This window comes from Bos grunniens, chromosome 22 (genome assembly GCF_055505025.1).
Source record: "Bos grunniens cultivar Pamir isolate PY7600 chromosome 22, Bosgru_T2T1.0, whole genome shotgun sequence".
In the NCBI taxonomy this organism is placed as follows: domain Eukaryota; kingdom Metazoa; phylum Chordata; class Mammalia; order Artiodactyla; family Bovidae; genus Bos; species Bos grunniens.
The window spans coordinates 50,805,609-50,818,920 of record NC_141186.1 but is presented as its reverse complement, the minus strand read 5'-3'; the positions used below and the strand labels follow the sequence as shown (position 1 = coordinate 50,818,920).

General features: G+C 58.9%; 2 protein-coding genes across 6 annotated transcripts; one reads left to right on the top strand and one right to left on the bottom strand.

Annotated features, from left to right (window-relative positions):
• The first annotated feature begins 868 nt into the window (after nucleotides 1-868).
• INKA1 (inka box actin regulator 1) lies at nucleotides 869-2,615 on the top strand. Its single transcript, XM_086368026.1, has 2 exons — nucleotides 869-1,033; nucleotides 1,771-2,615. The coding sequence occupies exons 1-2, from the start codon at nucleotides 983-985 to the stop codon at nucleotides 2,569-2,571; spliced, it is 852 nt and encodes a 283-aa protein (XP_086224152.1). The 5' UTR covers nucleotides 869-982; the 3' UTR covers nucleotides 2,572-2,615.
• A 167-nt stretch (nucleotides 2,616-2,782) lies between these two features.
• On the bottom strand, nucleotides 2,783-11,890 carry UBA7 (ubiquitin like modifier activating enzyme 7). Of its 5 annotated transcripts, none has more exons than XM_086367998.1 (24): nucleotides 11,699-11,890; nucleotides 11,446-11,614; nucleotides 11,204-11,338; nucleotides 10,988-11,094; nucleotides 10,579-10,669; nucleotides 10,353-10,488; nucleotides 9,855-9,952; nucleotides 9,627-9,770; nucleotides 8,794-8,976; nucleotides 8,505-8,612; nucleotides 8,267-8,347; nucleotides 8,030-8,185; nucleotides 7,769-7,934; nucleotides 7,488-7,690; nucleotides 7,327-7,391; nucleotides 7,052-7,235; nucleotides 6,901-6,975; nucleotides 6,473-6,647; nucleotides 5,886-5,959; nucleotides 5,525-5,617; nucleotides 5,241-5,432; nucleotides 3,616-3,708; nucleotides 3,450-3,550; nucleotides 2,783-2,993 (listed from the first exon to the last, which is right to left on the bottom strand). In XM_086367998.1, the coding sequence occupies exons 1-24, from the start codon at nucleotides 11,752-11,754 to the stop codon at nucleotides 2,882-2,884; spliced, it is 2,997 nt and encodes a 998-aa protein (XP_086224124.1). In that variant the 5' UTR covers nucleotides 11,755-11,890; the 3' UTR covers nucleotides 2,783-2,881. The 5 variants fall into 5 exon arrangements, with proteins under 5 accessions (XP_086224124.1, XP_086224125.1, XP_086224126.1 ...); XM_086367999.1 differs by having other exon boundaries at nucleotides 10,353-10,430; XM_086368000.1 differs by lacking the exon at nucleotides 11,446-11,614 and having other exon boundaries at nucleotides 11,615-11,890.
• Between the last annotated feature and the right edge of the window lie 1,422 nt (nucleotides 11,891-13,312).

Genomic DNA, 13,312 nt, shown 5'->3' with positions numbered 1-13,312 from the left:
TCTTCAGTCCCCGCCCCCCACCCCCAACTACCACCATGAGAAATATCTAGGCCTTCCCTGGTATTTTGCTGTCTACTGACTTATCTAGTTTGTCTCCAGTTAGTCTGTGTCGTTGAACGTAGCCCTAGCCACCTCAGGGAACAGGCTCTAATCCTTTGGTCAAAGAACCCCCTGCTGTAAACCCCTGCATTCACTCAGCCTGCCTGTAGTCCGGGATAGACAGGATGCGGGTGTTGGGAATCCCCACGAGAGGGCAGCCCTGCTTAGCTCGGCCGAGGCGAGAGACAAGGGAGTGGGAGGCTGGGCCTTGGCCCGGGCTCCTCCCCGGTGCTGCAGCGAGGTTCTGCGCTCCCTGAGTCCTCAGAGGGTCCGGACCCCTCCCATGACTTCCAGGGACTGTGGAGGCCGGCTCCAGGAGCGGATTTAGTGGGTCGGACCACGAGTGGGCCACAGCACTGCCGAACCCGACGATTGGGCCCGATCTACCCGCTCAAGGGTGCAGCCGCGGTACCCGTACGCTCCAGGGACCCCTGCGGGAGGGACCACAACTTTCCCCTGGGAAAAAATGGGGAAACTGAGGCTACCGCAGGGGCGCGACTTGTCCTGGGAGTCAGGTCAACGGCCCAGGACTACGAGGACTCCCGGGCCGGATCCCGCCAGGTTTCCAGCTACAGTCCCGCCCTTCCCCATAAGAGCTGCTTCTAGGGAGTGGGTAGTGGGCGTCAGGCTCGCCCACCCGGCAGGGCCCCGGGGGTGGAGCCACACCAGCCCCGCCCCATCCCCATTGGCTGAGGCGCCAGGGGCGGGGCGGGGCCGCCAGATGTTGGGGCGGCGGCGGCGGCAAGAGCTGGGGAGAGGGAGGAGCCGCGGAGACAGGCGGAGGGCAAGGGCGCCGCTGGCCGGCCCGCCGAGCCCTCTCCGCACCGCTCTCGCTGGAGTTCGAAGAGGAACTGGCAGGCCTGGAGGGGGCTGCGGCACGGACATGCACAGCGCTCGGCTTGACAGTTTCCTGGGCCAGCTGCGCTGGGAACTGGTGAGGCTTGGGGGCGGGCGTGGCTCGTGAGGACTTGTGTGGGGTGCTCGGCTGCCTTCCTACCCGAATGACACTCGGATTGGGGGAAGCTGTCCCGAGTGCCCATCCAAGACAGGATGGGGGCGGGGCGGCGTAGATGGCCCAGTTGGCCTGCGTCGGGTTTCGGACGATTGGGAGCTGCGCTGGGCATCAAGTAACAGCCGCCCAGCTGGCCGTGCTGCCGGCGCAACGGAGGAAGTTGTGGGGGAGAAACTTCTTGGGCAGAACAGGGGGGTTTTAAGGAACTAAAAAGGTAGTGGCGCCACTACCGATGCCCCTTATTCCAGTTTGGCGTGTACCTCTTGTCTTCCTAGAAGGTGCTCTTTCCTTCTCTGAAAGAGGCTGCGGGCTTTGGGGAGCTGAATCCCTCAAGAGGCACAGGATATCCCCCCAGCCCTGAGCGAGACCTACTTCCCCATGCAGGCCCACAACCCTGCCTCCCGCCCTGGTGGCGGGTACCAACTTGCCCGGCTCTGCGTGCTGCAGCCTGCCAGACTGCCACCAGGTCGGCGGATGGGAGCCACACGAGCTTCGTGTGCCAGCGCCCCATGCCGACCCGGTGCCCGCTAGAGGCCTTGCTGCTGAGGCCTGCAGGCCTGCCCAGCCCTCCTGGGCCTTCTGTTTTGGAACTGGCCTGACCAGGCAGGCCGGAGTGACCAGCACTACTCCTACCACTTCTGCCCTCTCTTCTTCCACAGCTGTGTGGCCGGGACACTGGCTCACCCCCAATGCCTGGTCCCCTTCCGCCACCCCCCAAACACCGCCCAGGCGTGCGGCTCAAACACCAGCTCAGGGCCTCAGATGCGTTGGAAGAGGACTCGGTCTGTGGTGTGGAGGAAGAGGATGACGAAGTAGGGGTGACAGGAGACAGGAGTGAAGCCTTGGGGGGTCCCAGAGAGCACGGCCTGGACTGGGACTCCGGCTTCTCAGAGGTGTCGGGCAGCACATGGAGAGAGGAAGAGCTGCCCGTACCCCAGCACCCAGCACCCTCGGCATGGCCCCTCCGGAGACAGCGCCTCTCAACCAGTGGTGTCACCCAGCCTGGCGGAGCGCCCGTGGCCCGGGTACCACCTGTCCACCGACCACGGCCCAAGTCCACCCCAGATGCCTGCCTGGAGCACTGGCGGGGGCTGGAAGCCGAGGACTGGACCACGGCCCTGCTGAGCAGGGGTCGTAGTCGCCAGCCCCTGGTGCTGGGGGACAACTGCTTTGCGGACTTGGTGCACAACTGGATGGAGCTGCCTGAGGCAGCGGGTGAGGGGGACAATGGGGGTGGGCCCCGTGCGCGTGCTCGGCCCCCCCAGTTCCTGCTGGGCCTCTCTGAGCAGCTGCGGCGCCAGCTGGCCAGGGCGCGCCGGGCAGCGCTGGCAGGAAAGCGACTGTCATGCCCACCTCGCCCAGAACCCGAACTACCTGCGGATGTCTCACGCTTTGCAGCCCTCATGAGTTGCCGCAGTCGGCAGCCCATCATTTGCAATGATGTTGTCAGCTACCTCTGACCCTGCCCTCCAGCCTGGGACAATAAAGGCCTTTCTCTGGACAATCCTGGTTCCGTAACCCCCGAGGCTCCAGAAGGCAGCACCAGCCCTGCAAGGCACAACTCAGGCAGGCGAATCGCAAGAGCCTTTTCCCTCCCCTGCAGGGGTCCTTGTTATGCCTGTGTCACACGCCATGCGTCTGCTCCAACACCCATCCTGTCCACTGAACACCTTCCTTCAACAAGTATTTATTGAGTGTCTGCTGTGGGCTTGGGATGCAGGGCTCGGGACGCAGGGCCCGATGGAGCTGGGTGGTGGGGCTGCTGCCTTGTCACAGCTTGTAGTGCAAGCGTGGAAAGTTAGTGTCATCCTCCTCACCCTCGTAGCCAAGTTCCAATACCAGCACCCGCTGCCCAGGCACCTTCTTCACCAGATCTGTCACCCTGGTGGTGTGGGGGGAGAGGGGTGGGGAGATTGGGTAGGTGAGCGGTGACAGGCAGAGAGTGTCCTGGCATGGGCTCCAGGGTGCTGGGGGCCATAAGGAGGCCAAGCCAGGAGCAGGAGCAGCCCAAGACAGGAAACATCTGAAAACTATTTTAGGAGCGGCTGGCGGGGCGAGCAGGAGGCAGGAAGCTGTGAGTCCCCTGGGAGTGGGCCGTGAAAGGGGAGCTGAGGAGGGTGTGGAGGAGCTGGTGGGGCTGGCCAAGCAGGCAGCTCCTAGAGGCCCCTCCTAGAGGGCTCCTGGCCCTCCCCCCACCCCCAGCCCGTTTGCTGGCTCCATTTGGCAAAAGAAAACTTCAGGAAGGTGTGAGGGGCCCAAATGGGGTTGGGAAGAGGAGAAGCTGCACATCCCTCACCTCCAACCTCCAGGGCCTTGTTAAAGCCAGGTGTGGGCTCACCTGCGGGACAGGCGCTGGGTCTGTTTTTCCTCAGACCATCCTGCTGAGTAGAGCAGGGCCGACCCGTGCAGGAGCATCGTCACCCTCAGTCCTTGTCGCTCCTAGAGAGATATGGGTCAGGGGCCAGCGGGACCAGGCCTGGGAGCAGGGCAGAACTGGGGCACACCTGGATGTGGGCCAGCAACGACTCCAGGGTCCTCTCAGGCTGCCCAGCAGGCACTTCCAGGCGGTCCCAGCAGGTCCACTTCAGGTGATGGAACTGGGGGGTGGCAGTGAGGAGGAGTGAGAAGCTTCTTACACACACACACACCCTCTCCCTGCCCCAGTTGCCAATAGCTTATGGCCCCTTTCCTAGGGGAGGAGCTGGACTAGAGGCAGGAAGCAGAAGCCAGGGGGTGGGGATGAAACGTGGGATCTAGGCCCAGAATCTCAACACCCTCCCCGCCTGTGCTGGGACAGGAAATGGGGCTATGGGGCCCCCTGCACAGGGAAACAGGCGATCTATCACACAGGCTGATTGTGTGTGTGTGTGTGTGTGTGTGTTGGGGGGGGGGCAATGCTTCCTGAGGAAGCGAGGAAGCAGGAGCAGGGCTGCTGCAATCTCTGATAAAGCTGCCTGTTCCTCAAATGCAAGGCTGGAAGAGAGGGTGGGGGGCGTGTACATCCGGTCCCCTAATTCTTTACCACCAGGGCCTTGGACTTTCTCATAGACACATGGGTGAGGGGCACAGTGACTCCAGCGGGAACACAGTCCACAGAGGACTCTCTTCCTGTCCCTTTGTTCCTTGTTTCTTGAGTCTTGGGGTTCTGGTACCCAGAGCTGAGGGCATAAGGGTGGCAGGCAGCCAGGGACCAAGACTAGAGGGGTTCTGCCAGCTCCCCAGAAAACAGCGAGGTCAAGCTGAGACAGGACCAGAAGTGATGTGGGGGACCCTTCCCCTCCCTTCCCCCTCCTCCATGGACAAAGGCAGCTTGTGTTCTAGCTAGAGGAGGGGCCCTCACAAAGGGGCTCTGTGTGCTGTGCCCTGAGGGACCCCCAGGGCTGCTCAGCCTAAGCCCAGTGCCGGCCCATGACCTCTCCCCTCTGCCCTGGTGAGAGAATTCTCTCCAGACCCTCTCCTGTGTCCCCAAGGAAATGCCAACTTTTGCAGAGACTGGGTACACAGCTGGGGCATTCACAGCCCAACTCTTGAAGGAACACATATGCACACAAGCCCACACGTGTACTCACAGGCAAAACCATGCAGGCCCACATCATGAAAGGGCCCTGCAGTCTCCTCTGGCACACAGATGTGCAAGCATGCTCCCTCCATGGCCACACACCATGGGGCCAGGGATGCCCAGACCCGGGTGCCCTCACACCCTGTGACAGGGTTGCACACCCCCACACCCATGCTGGTGAGTTCAATGCCCTTTAACTTAGTTGAGGGGGGGCGGGCGAGGATCCCCATGCCTGGCAGCCTGACGTTAGGCTCTGTTTAGGGCTTGGGCCCTAGTCCCCCCTCCCCCTCAGGGAAGGCGGGGATGGTGGGGGATGGATGTCTGGCTCCACTAATGAGTTAAAGCTGCAGCTCCCCCAGACCCGGAGGGTTGGGGGTTGGGGGTGGCTGACGGCTGCTTCCTGTGTCTGACAGGTCCCAGCCTGGCTGTACAGCAGGGAGGCGGCTGAAGGAAGTCTTGAGGACTCCCCCAGAGTCTGCGTCCCACGAGGGCCTAAAGCTGGAGAAGGGCCTGTTTGGGTAGGTGCAGGGAAAACTCAGGTCTGGTACAGATGGGGTGTCCAGGGCTCACCTTCTGGATGTCTGGGGCCTTAGGTACCCAGCGGCTAAAGTAGTTTTCAGCCAGGTGCAGATAGCTGTGGCGAAAGGCATGGTGGGACCGTAGTCCACCCACCACCTTGTACAGCTCCAGGCCCACCAGGCCAGCCACGGCCGCTGTAGTGGTGACAACGGCTGGGATAATCCGGCCCACAATTCGCTTGGTCTGCCAAGGACAAGAGATCTGATCTGGGCCCAAGGCCTAAGGCTAGGGTTTGACCCACCACCTCCAGGCCTGAGCCCCAAGGGGCAGGTTACCTCGGCGTGGCTGGCCACTGGGATCCCATAGTTCTGAGCTCTCAGGCTGGCCGCTGCCACCACAAAATCCACGTGGAAGTTGCTGTCATTGTCCTATGAGACCCAAGCACAGTCATGTGAACACTGTCCCAGTCCCCCGAACCTGTGCCACTGCACAGGTCTTCACACGATTCTATGGGGTGGAGGCTCACATCACCCCACTTAACAGGTAAGGAGACGGAGGCTCAGGGAAGCTGAGGTGATTCAGGGCTCCTTCAGGGAGGAAAACTCAGGCCCAGGGACTTCAAAGCTACCTACTTAGCTCTTGACCTTCCCCATCAACCTCTCTGGCCCAGCCCTTCACTCCCACTTGGGCTCCGACCTTCTCAAATGTCAAGGGTTCAAGGGGAGGACCCTTGCTCCAGGTCTTCAGGTCTTCATGCAGCTGCTTACAGCCTGTTGGGAGAAGGAGGAGGGTTGAAACAGTCCTTAGCCCCCAAGTCCTGTACTCTTCTTGAGCCTGCCTGCCTGTCCTTGGTCCCTGCCAAGTCTGTCACTTACCACTTGCAGGGAGACCCCTTGATGGATGGTGCAATCTCTTCTCTGGCAGCCCTAGCCCTCACGTATGTATGCCCGCACACACACATGCACACCTAGGTGACCCTGTCCTCATCTGGGGAGCCACAGCTAGTTGCTCCCCAGGGCCCAGTGGTTTGCGGGTTTTTTTCCTTTGCTGAGAGTTGGCCAAGGGAATGGGTGGGGAGGATGGTAAATAGGAGGGAGAGGACCTACTCCAGGACCAGGGGATGAATCCAAGGCTAGAGAGAAGCAAGGTGAGAGGGCTTAATAGGTTGTGACTTGGCTTCAGGGCCCCCAGACCCATCTTCTTTCTGCAGCACAGGCTGAGGAAGCTCAGGCCTTTGGGTGGCAGCATAGAGGGGTCAGGGCTGGGGACCTCACCAAACTCACCAGAAGGCGAATCCAGCTCCAGCTCACTAGCAAAAATGCGGTCCAAGTTCTGGGGGTCAGGCAGTGGCAGCAAATTCAGTAGTCCCCTGAGCGCAGTCTGGTCTTGTGAGCCAGGCAGCCCATGCATCTGGGCATACAAGTTGGCAGCTGCCAGCACGTAAAGGAGGTGCATATCCTGCAATGAGACCCAGAGCAGGGGCAGCTGCATGGGCCTGAGTGAGCGTGTGTGGGTGCGTGGGGCGGGGGCCACCGCCCACTTGAAGATCTGTTGGAGGGCCTGCCTCCGCCTCCCATGTGGACACCCACATGTGCACAGACGTGGCTGTCTCCCTCTCAGCGTCTCGGCATCACTACAAAACACAGAGGTGCCCACCTCTGCCCTGAGGGGCCACATTTCCATCTCAGGGCTGCCAAGGGACCCCACTCACTTGGCTGGCATCAAACTTCAAGGGCTGGGGACACTGTTTGGGACCCGACCAGAATGGAGTTCCATCCTCCTGCACCTAGGGAAACATAGAGGCTGCTGGGCTCAGTCCAGTTGCCCCCAAGCCCTCAGCCTCCTGACCCCCAGCCACCCACTTTGTCAGGTGGGTAGGTCCTCAGCAGCTGTGTGATGCCATAATGGAAGCGGAGCTGCCAGTGGCCAAAGGCCCACAGCACGCAGTCTTGCCAGGTCTGCGGACGCTCTGTCAGGACACCCCGCATTGTCTGCAGCAGGGGCTGCTTCTGTGACTTAACCAAGTCTTCTGGAGACGAGAGTGCCCTGTGGACGGTTGGGAAAGCTTGAGTCTAAGCCCTGAGGCTCCTGGTCTTAGGGACCCTGGACTCCCATTCGCCCTTGTCAGGGGTCTTACTGTGGGTGGCTGTTGATGGTCTTGGCAGACTCACAGAAAAGGTCGTCAAATTCACCCTTGGCCCACTGTGGAGGAGGGAGCAGCCATGAGGTGGCAGTTAGGAAATGGGTCTGGGGCAGAGGACTGAGCCAGGCAGGTAGGCGTCTCGGGGTGCCTCCCACCTGCACGGTGTGCTCGGTTGTGGCAGGAATGTACCGCACGGTGCAGACAGGGTCGGGGGCATCTTCAGAAGCTGCATCAGAGGGGGCTTTGTAGTTCTCAGTCACGTGCGGTATGAACACGCTAGCGCTGCCCCGGGTGCCCATGGTGCCCGCCTCCAGCAGTGGTTTCAGAAAATGGGTGCAGCGAGCAGCTACGTAGTCCCCTGGCAAGGGAGGCAAAGGGTCAGAAGTGGGGCTGGCACAGCCTCAGACAAGAGTGAGTTCCGAGGCTGGGCACTCACGGGCCTCAAAAGTGTCCAGGGCAGCAGCCACTCCATTCACACCAGAGAAGAAGTCATCCCCAAAGATGTCCTCTGTAGTGGGATCCAGCTGGAGGTTGAGTGGGGTAACCTGCAAGTCTGCATTCAGGCGGCGAGTGGCCTCTGCAGCCACCTCTGCCTTTTGCCTCTGAGAAGAAAGCAGGAAGATGTTGGGAGTAGGGGGAGGGGGGTACTGTGGGAGGACAGTCCAGGACGTGGGTGTGGGGAAGGGTCAGCACTCACATGAATGTCCTGGGACCTGAAGAGGAATTGCCGGCTGAGGTTGGAGAGCTCCACATGGTCCATGTCGGCAACAGTCACGCCTCCACCGTCCCCGGCCCCCAGGCCCATCAGGGCAAAGCTTTTGAGCAGCTCGCAGCCAACAGCGCCAGCACCCACCTGCCGGCAGACAAGAGCAAACTTAGCCAGAGGGCCAGGCCTCACCCCTCCGCACACTCCCGACCTCACCACGTCGCTCACCAGGAGGTAGTGCTGGTGGCTCAGCTTCTCCTGAAAATTGGTCCCGAACACTGCGGTTTGCCCATCATAGCGGCAGCATCTCTAGGGAACACAGACAGGGCTTGGTGACGCCCGCTGGCCTGTGCTGGGTCTCCCTCTCACTTCCAGTTTTCCAGGTCAGGACCTCAGGACCATTCTTCATGTTTCTCCCTGAGTCCTGAGTTTAGCTAAGGCTTGCATCCCTACCGCGGGTTCTCACCGGTGCACAGTCCTCAGGGTTGGGAAAGGGGTCCCCATCTTCTGGAAGGCAATCCAGAGCATCGAAGTACAGCCACTGGTCCAGGGGCATAAACTTGCCAGAGATCGCCTGTAAGTCAGAGCTTTAGTCCAGGGACTCTTGGTACCTCCTAATCCCCTGAGATCCTGGCTGAGGGCTGCACCCAGGTTGGTGAAGCTCCTAAGGCTGCTGTCCAGTGTTGGGCACCCTGTGGCATCCACAGTGACCTCTGCACCCTTCCCAGCCCCGCCCTGTCTCTGCCTGTGCCCACCTTCAGCACTTCTTGGGCAGCCACTGCACCCAGCACGGCTGCCATGGGGCTCAAGCCACCAGCACTGCTCAGGGCAACTGTCCGCACCAGAGCCTCATCCAGCTGCTCTTCCAGAGGCTCTCCTTCTGTCCCCTTCAGTGGTCCCATGGCCTGGGCCAGGTCCACCACCATCTCTGCATCAACCTAGTGGGTAGAATTCTGTTAAAGCAGACCCAGCCTGAGCTCCACCCCACATCTGAATCCTTCAGGCAGCCATCCCCGCTGTTCCACAGAAGAGGAAGCAGAAGCCTGAGTGGGAAGGCCCCACTAGACAATGCCTGGTGCCAGACAATAGCCCTGGAGGCTCCCCAAACCTGGGAGCAGCTGCCAGACCAGATCTGAAGGGTGGGGAGTGGCATGAGTCCCCAGGCTTTGTGCTTGGCCCCTTCATGAACTCAGCCTCTGGTCTGGGCTTCCCTGCTGGCTCAGATGGTAAAGAATCTGCCTGAAACACAGGAGACCTGGGTTTGATCCCTGGGTTGGGAAGATCCCCTGAAGGACGGCATGGCAACGCACTCCAGGATTCTGGCCCGGAGAATCCCTATGGACAGAGGAGCCTGGCGGGCTACAGTCCATGGGGTCACAAAGAGTCAGACACGACTGAGCAACTTAGAACAGCTGGTCTAGAGATAAGTGTTTATTTATCAGCTCCCTGCAGCCCGTCCTATCTTCTTTATATGAGTGGGACACTGCTTCCAGATTCAAACTTGGATCCGTAAGACAGTCAGTCACCTCCTGGTAGGTGAGGCCCCATTAAGACAGAGGCTAGGGAGAGGGGCATCGGGGCCACTCACAGGATCCCAAGGCTTGGGAGGGCGGCCATGGAGCTGCTGGAACTTGTGCAGTGCGCGGAAGGACTGATGCAGGCAGCGGGCACGAACTTTCTGGGCACTCTGGGCCACCACACGGGGTTGAAGGAGGGCTGTGTCCAGGGGTTCCTGCAGAGGGCATTCAGTTTAGGGTCAGGTCCAGAACACTGTGGGCCCCTCGAGGCACCCAACCCCAGATGACCTTGCACTCACGTGGCTGACAGTCTTGGCTCTCTTGACCTCAGTGACAGCCCCGCCACGTAAGTAACAAGAGAAAGCTGTTGTGTCTCCAATCTCCAAGGTCCCGTCCTCTGGGGAAGATTGAGCCTAGTCAGCATGACTTCTGAACCTGAGTAGCTTCCCACAGCCCATCCTGTCTTGCCTCAGCATTCTCAAGGTGGGATTTCCCTGGTGGTCCAGTTAGTTAAGAATCCGCATTGTGATGCAGGGGATGTAGATTCAATCCCTGGTCAGGAAATAAGATCCCAAATGCCATGGAGCAACTAAGCCCGTAGGCCACAGCTAGAGCCATGGAAGACCCCACACGCTGCCACTAAGACCCGAGGCAGCCAAATAAATGATTAAAACAAAACAAAATTCTCAATGTGGCTCTGCCCTGAGGAAGGTAGAGAGAGACCTTATCTCCAAAAACCAGGCTGTGTCCACCCCCACAGGAGCCTGGGTGCTGAGCCTGGAGTGGGGTTGACTTACCCCGCACATGGAGAGGCCGAGGATCACAGCCGTTGAGCTCCACCATGCCCTCAATGCCTGAGAAAGTCACCCAATCCCCTGTGTGGAAGTGGTGGGTATCAGCCTCTTCTCTCAGAGTGAGAATGCCAGGGGAGCCCTGTGATGAGAGGCGGCCTGCTCAGGGGGGCCTAGCCCTGCCTTTCACAGGATCCTCAGTAGGGGTAGTGTCCCCTACCCCAGCACCCACCTGGGAGATGTGCTGGATGTTGGCCGTCAGGGGTTCTGCCTCTGTGGGGTCCTGCACAGTGAAGTTCTCACCAAAGTCACAGAACAACTGCCTGTGGCGGGGTGGCAGGGGTCACTGAGCTGACTCAGTGTTTAACCGCCACGGTTGTGGTGAAGGGCAACAGGCACTAGGGCAAGCCCTGAGGAATTGGGGAAAAAGTGCTGGGAGAGGCTTGGAAACTGGAGTTTGAAAGATGTACTGAACAAGTCTGGAGGCTGGGGTAGAGGAAGCAGACGAATAGGACTGGGGACTGTGATCAAGAAGGGAAAGTGGGGAACAGCCCTGGGGTTGGGTGGAGGAGCTCTGGAGCAAGCCTGGAACTGGGATCGCTCGCTGCCTGTGATGTGGCAGGCTGGGCGAGCCATCTCACCCCACAAGGCCTCGGGTGTCTGCCACCAGGAAGCAGACTCCATGCTCGTGGCACAAGGTGCCCACTCTCAGCTGCTCCTCCAGCCTCGAGGCGGTCAGCACCACCACCTGAGTGGACGTCATGAGATCAGTAGGGCCAGAACCACTTCGAGCCCACTCTGCTGCTAAGGGTTGGGGGTGGGGGAGGTTGGCCTGGAGAGTAGGGCTGGGAGGGCACCTGGAAATCCAGCAGCAGGTCCTTGGTGATGTCGCCTGTGTAGACGCACACCTGAACGGCTCCATTGAGCTCAGCCAGAAGTTTTTGAGAGGCCTCAGCTCTGCTCCTTCCCAAGTCCTGCTCTGAGAGCAGAAACTAAAGAGATGCCCAGACTGACTTTAGCAAGGAGTTTTCTCTTGGGCCCCACCCCCACCCTGGTCTGGAAACCCAAAGCTCTCCCCTCCGCCCCCCAGGAGCCTCACCTGGGCAGCCAGGTCAGACCAGCAAGTAGGGTGGGGATCATGGAGAGTGAGGCTGCCCACGCCCATCAGGACCAAATTTTTGGCCACCTCAGCCCCCAGGCCCTGCAGGCCAGACAGCAGCACCTTGGCTCCCTGAATTCTCTGCATGGCGGGCAAGCCCAGCACATACCTGTGGGCGGGAAGAAAGAGGGCAGGCAATTGGAAATCAGGGGTTAGAAGGCTACCCTGCTCTCCTCCCCTCCTTGAGCCTCACAGCTGCCGTGAGTATAGCTCCTTATCCAGCGACTTGGAGGTCTCCAGGGTATCCATCCTGAGGCCTGGGGCTGCAGGGCTTGTAGACAGGAGGCAGTGCCAGCAGGAGCCAGTGCCCAGCAGTGGCCAGTGCAAACAGGAGCTAAGGCTCAGAAATGAAAATGCAGCTGGCAGCTTTCTTCCTGGTTCCTCTGTCATTTCGGGTAAAGCAAAAGTGAAAGTGAAACTGAACGGGCTCGTAGTCCTGCCTCCAGCCTGTCCTGCACAGCCTGGCTTGGCAAAGACTTCTGGCAGCCTAAGGCACTGGCAAGTGGGGAGAGAATTCCTGGATCCATTTCTCTCTGGGAAAGCAGGTATTTCTCTTAAGGAAGAAAGAGGGCAGGGCCATGGAAGGTATCCCTGTGGTCTCCTGTAGCTCCCTAGATGTCCCGAACTGCAAGCTCCTATCCTCTTCAGGGGTCCCTGTCTGAATGGGCTTCATGCCCACAGGACTGGTGGGGATGCCCTTGTCCTGAGGACTCACCTAGCCTCCTATCCACACACAGAGACTTAGAGACCCTAGAGGGCAGAGCCAGCCCCATCCCAGAGGCTGAGAGAGCTCATGGGCTACGCTGCCCACATCCAGGGCTCACCCAGACTTGGGGTGCAGCCTAGCACTGTTGGGAGTGCCTGCGTGTCCTGGAGTCATCTCCTCTGGGACCAGGGATTCCCCTCTGCCCACAGTGCACAGCCGGGACAGTTGGCAGCCCCAGGAGGCCAGTCAGGATCTCTCAGTGATGTGTCCCAGGACTCAAAGAGCGATGTCAGTCTCTGAGTGCCAGCCCTGAGTGGAAGACTAGGAGCAGCTATGATCATGTGTCCTTTATATTTTAAAATAATTACAGATTCAGAGGAAGTTGCAAAAAATAGAAAAGAGGGGCTACCTTCCCCACACTCCTTCTGCCTTCTTAGGAACCCAGGGCCAGTCCTCTAGAGGATGGACCACAGTTCCCCACAAAACTCCACAATAAACCAAGTGCTATCAAAAATTCTTTTTTTTTTAAAAATTAAGGTAAAACCTATACATCATAAACCATAAAATGGTTTAAAATAACCATTTTAAAGTATACAATTTAGTGGGATTTAGTGTATTGACAATGTTGTGCAATCAGCATCTCTCTCTACTTTCAAAACCTCATCACCCACCAAAAGACACAACTACCTTGGATACTTGCTACACACCCCCATTCTATCGCCTGGCAAACATACATGCTTTCTGTCACTAGGGATTTGCCTGTTCTGTATATTTTATATAAAAGGAATCATACAAAATGTGACCTTTGGTATCTGTTTTCACTTATAATCTTTTTGAGGGTAATCCAAATTGTATCATGTCTCAGGACATCATTCCTTTTTGTGGCTGAATAATATTCTGAGAGGCACGTATCACAATTTGTTACTCAGCAACCCTATATACAGTCAATGGAATTCTCCAGGCCAGAATACTGGCATGGGTAGCCGTTTCCTTCTCCAGGGGATCTTCCCAACCCGGGGATCAACCCTAGGTCTCCCGCATGGCAGGCAGATTCTTTACCAGCTGAGCCTCCAGGGAAGACATTATCCAGTCACTGGTTGA